Raw genomic sequence first — 1,568 nt, forward strand, 5'->3', positions numbered from 1 at the left:
GCTTCTTCGACAGGTACTGGCAGGGAGGGCAGGAAGGATGCGATGGTCCCGTCCCCCTCGGAGAAACGCTTTCCCATAGGAAGGTTACCTTTCAGAGGACAGTCGAACGTTCTGTGCTTCACGTGGCAGCAGAATAACATTAAACGTAATGATTTTAATGACTACCATTTTTAATAATAACGTCCTTTGAACTTTTAAGACTTTTTGGTAGATGCGTAAAATGTTGTCCTGGGCAATCACCGAGAGCTGTCACTTACACAGTAAATCTTCCCTCATACAGAGAAACCTTACAGAATATTTTGTGGCCGTGGACGTGAACAATATGCTGCATCTGTACGCCAGCATGCTGCACGAGAGACGCATCATCATCACCTCCAGCAAATTAAGTACCGTGAGTGCTTCACACTCCTTTTAAGTAGACCGTATTGAGCATTTCACAAAAAGACCTGCCAACCTCTGCAGGTTTAGAAATGGCCTATGTGTACTCAGAAGACAATGTCTCCGTTTCTGATGTATGGTTTTAATCTGCCTCTCGAAGTACAAAAGTCTGATTTATAGAAGGCCTTCTCAGATGCATTAAGTCAGGTTAATTATTTTTTCTTATCAGGAGACGAGAGTTTTTTTTTTTTTTTTCTTTCTTTCTTTCTTTTTTCTTTTTAACTCTCCAGAGTTCATTTTAGTGCCTTCTACCGTATAAAGAATTCTTGAGAGCTATTATGGGATCTTTATTATTCACTTGTGGCTTTTTCCACTGGAGCGACTTGAAAGAAATCAGGGAGCCATGATAATAGCAGCTCCCCTAACCTGGTAATAGGCAGATTCATCTTTGTTGCCGAGTGGAGTTTGGGGGTAGATGCTATAGTGCTTCCGATTTGGAGGGTCTCTTCAGCCTGATAATAACTTAAAAGTCAAAGTCAAAGCTGTGGGTTTTTTTTTTTAAATTATTATTATTAATCACAGGTTTTATTCACTCACTAAAATGTTCTTGGGGAAGGTCTTCATTGCCATGGCGAAGGCCGCGAGAAAGGTATTTTCTTGGGTTGCAGAAAAACAGTCACAAGTGTTTTGCTAGATTTCCTAAATTTTTTCTACTTGAAAATTTTTAATATTTTTGATTTACTTAAAATGTTCAAATATAAATTGAAGCATAGGTTAGAGTACTAGGTGAGATACTTATTAAAAACCGTTATTTGATAGCGCACGAATTTGGTTTCTTAAAAATGTGGTTCGTTGGTAAAAATAAGATAATATATTTTATTTTTTGTTCCCGATGGTAGAAATAGAAACCTCACCCTACAAAGTTTGACAGTAGAAGGAGTTCCGGGATTTCCCTAAGACATCTGCTTGGTATTCGATGATGGGGAAGGTGTTTTCGAGAGGTTAAATGGGCACCTTGAGGCCCAAGAACTCATCGGAGACCAGCGACGGGAACCTGGGTGTCTGGATTCCAATTTCGGGTTATTTCCATTGCTTTACAAGAGAAAAAAAAAATCGACGTTTTTGTACTGCAATATTGACATGTCCCCCTTTCCAAACAAATGGGAATTATCTTATTTTACACGTCAGAA

The 1,568-nt window shown here is 39.1% G+C and overlaps 1 protein-coding gene across 3 annotated transcripts in view; it reads left to right on the forward strand.

Annotated features, from left to right (window-relative positions):
* DENND1B (DENN domain containing 1B) overlaps window positions 1-1,568 on the forward strand; it is a 155,720-nt gene that overhangs the window by 72,359 nt on the left and 81,793 nt on the right. For 2 of the 3 annotated variants that reach the window (XM_015587508.2, XM_015587511.2), the window contains one exon: window positions 281-391. The exons of the other annotated variant lie outside the window; for it this stretch is intronic. In XM_015587508.2, the coding sequence (XP_015442994.1) occupies window positions 281-391 (111 nt within the window). The remainder of the gene's footprint in view (window positions 1-280; window positions 392-1,568) is intronic. 3 annotated transcript variants of the gene reach the window in all.

The sequence above is a fragment of the Pteropus alecto genome, unplaced genomic scaffold (genome assembly GCF_000325575.1).
Source record: "Pteropus alecto unplaced genomic scaffold, ASM32557v1 scaffold90, whole genome shotgun sequence".
NCBI classification, from domain to species: Eukaryota; Metazoa; Chordata; class Mammalia; order Chiroptera; family Pteropodidae; genus Pteropus; species Pteropus alecto.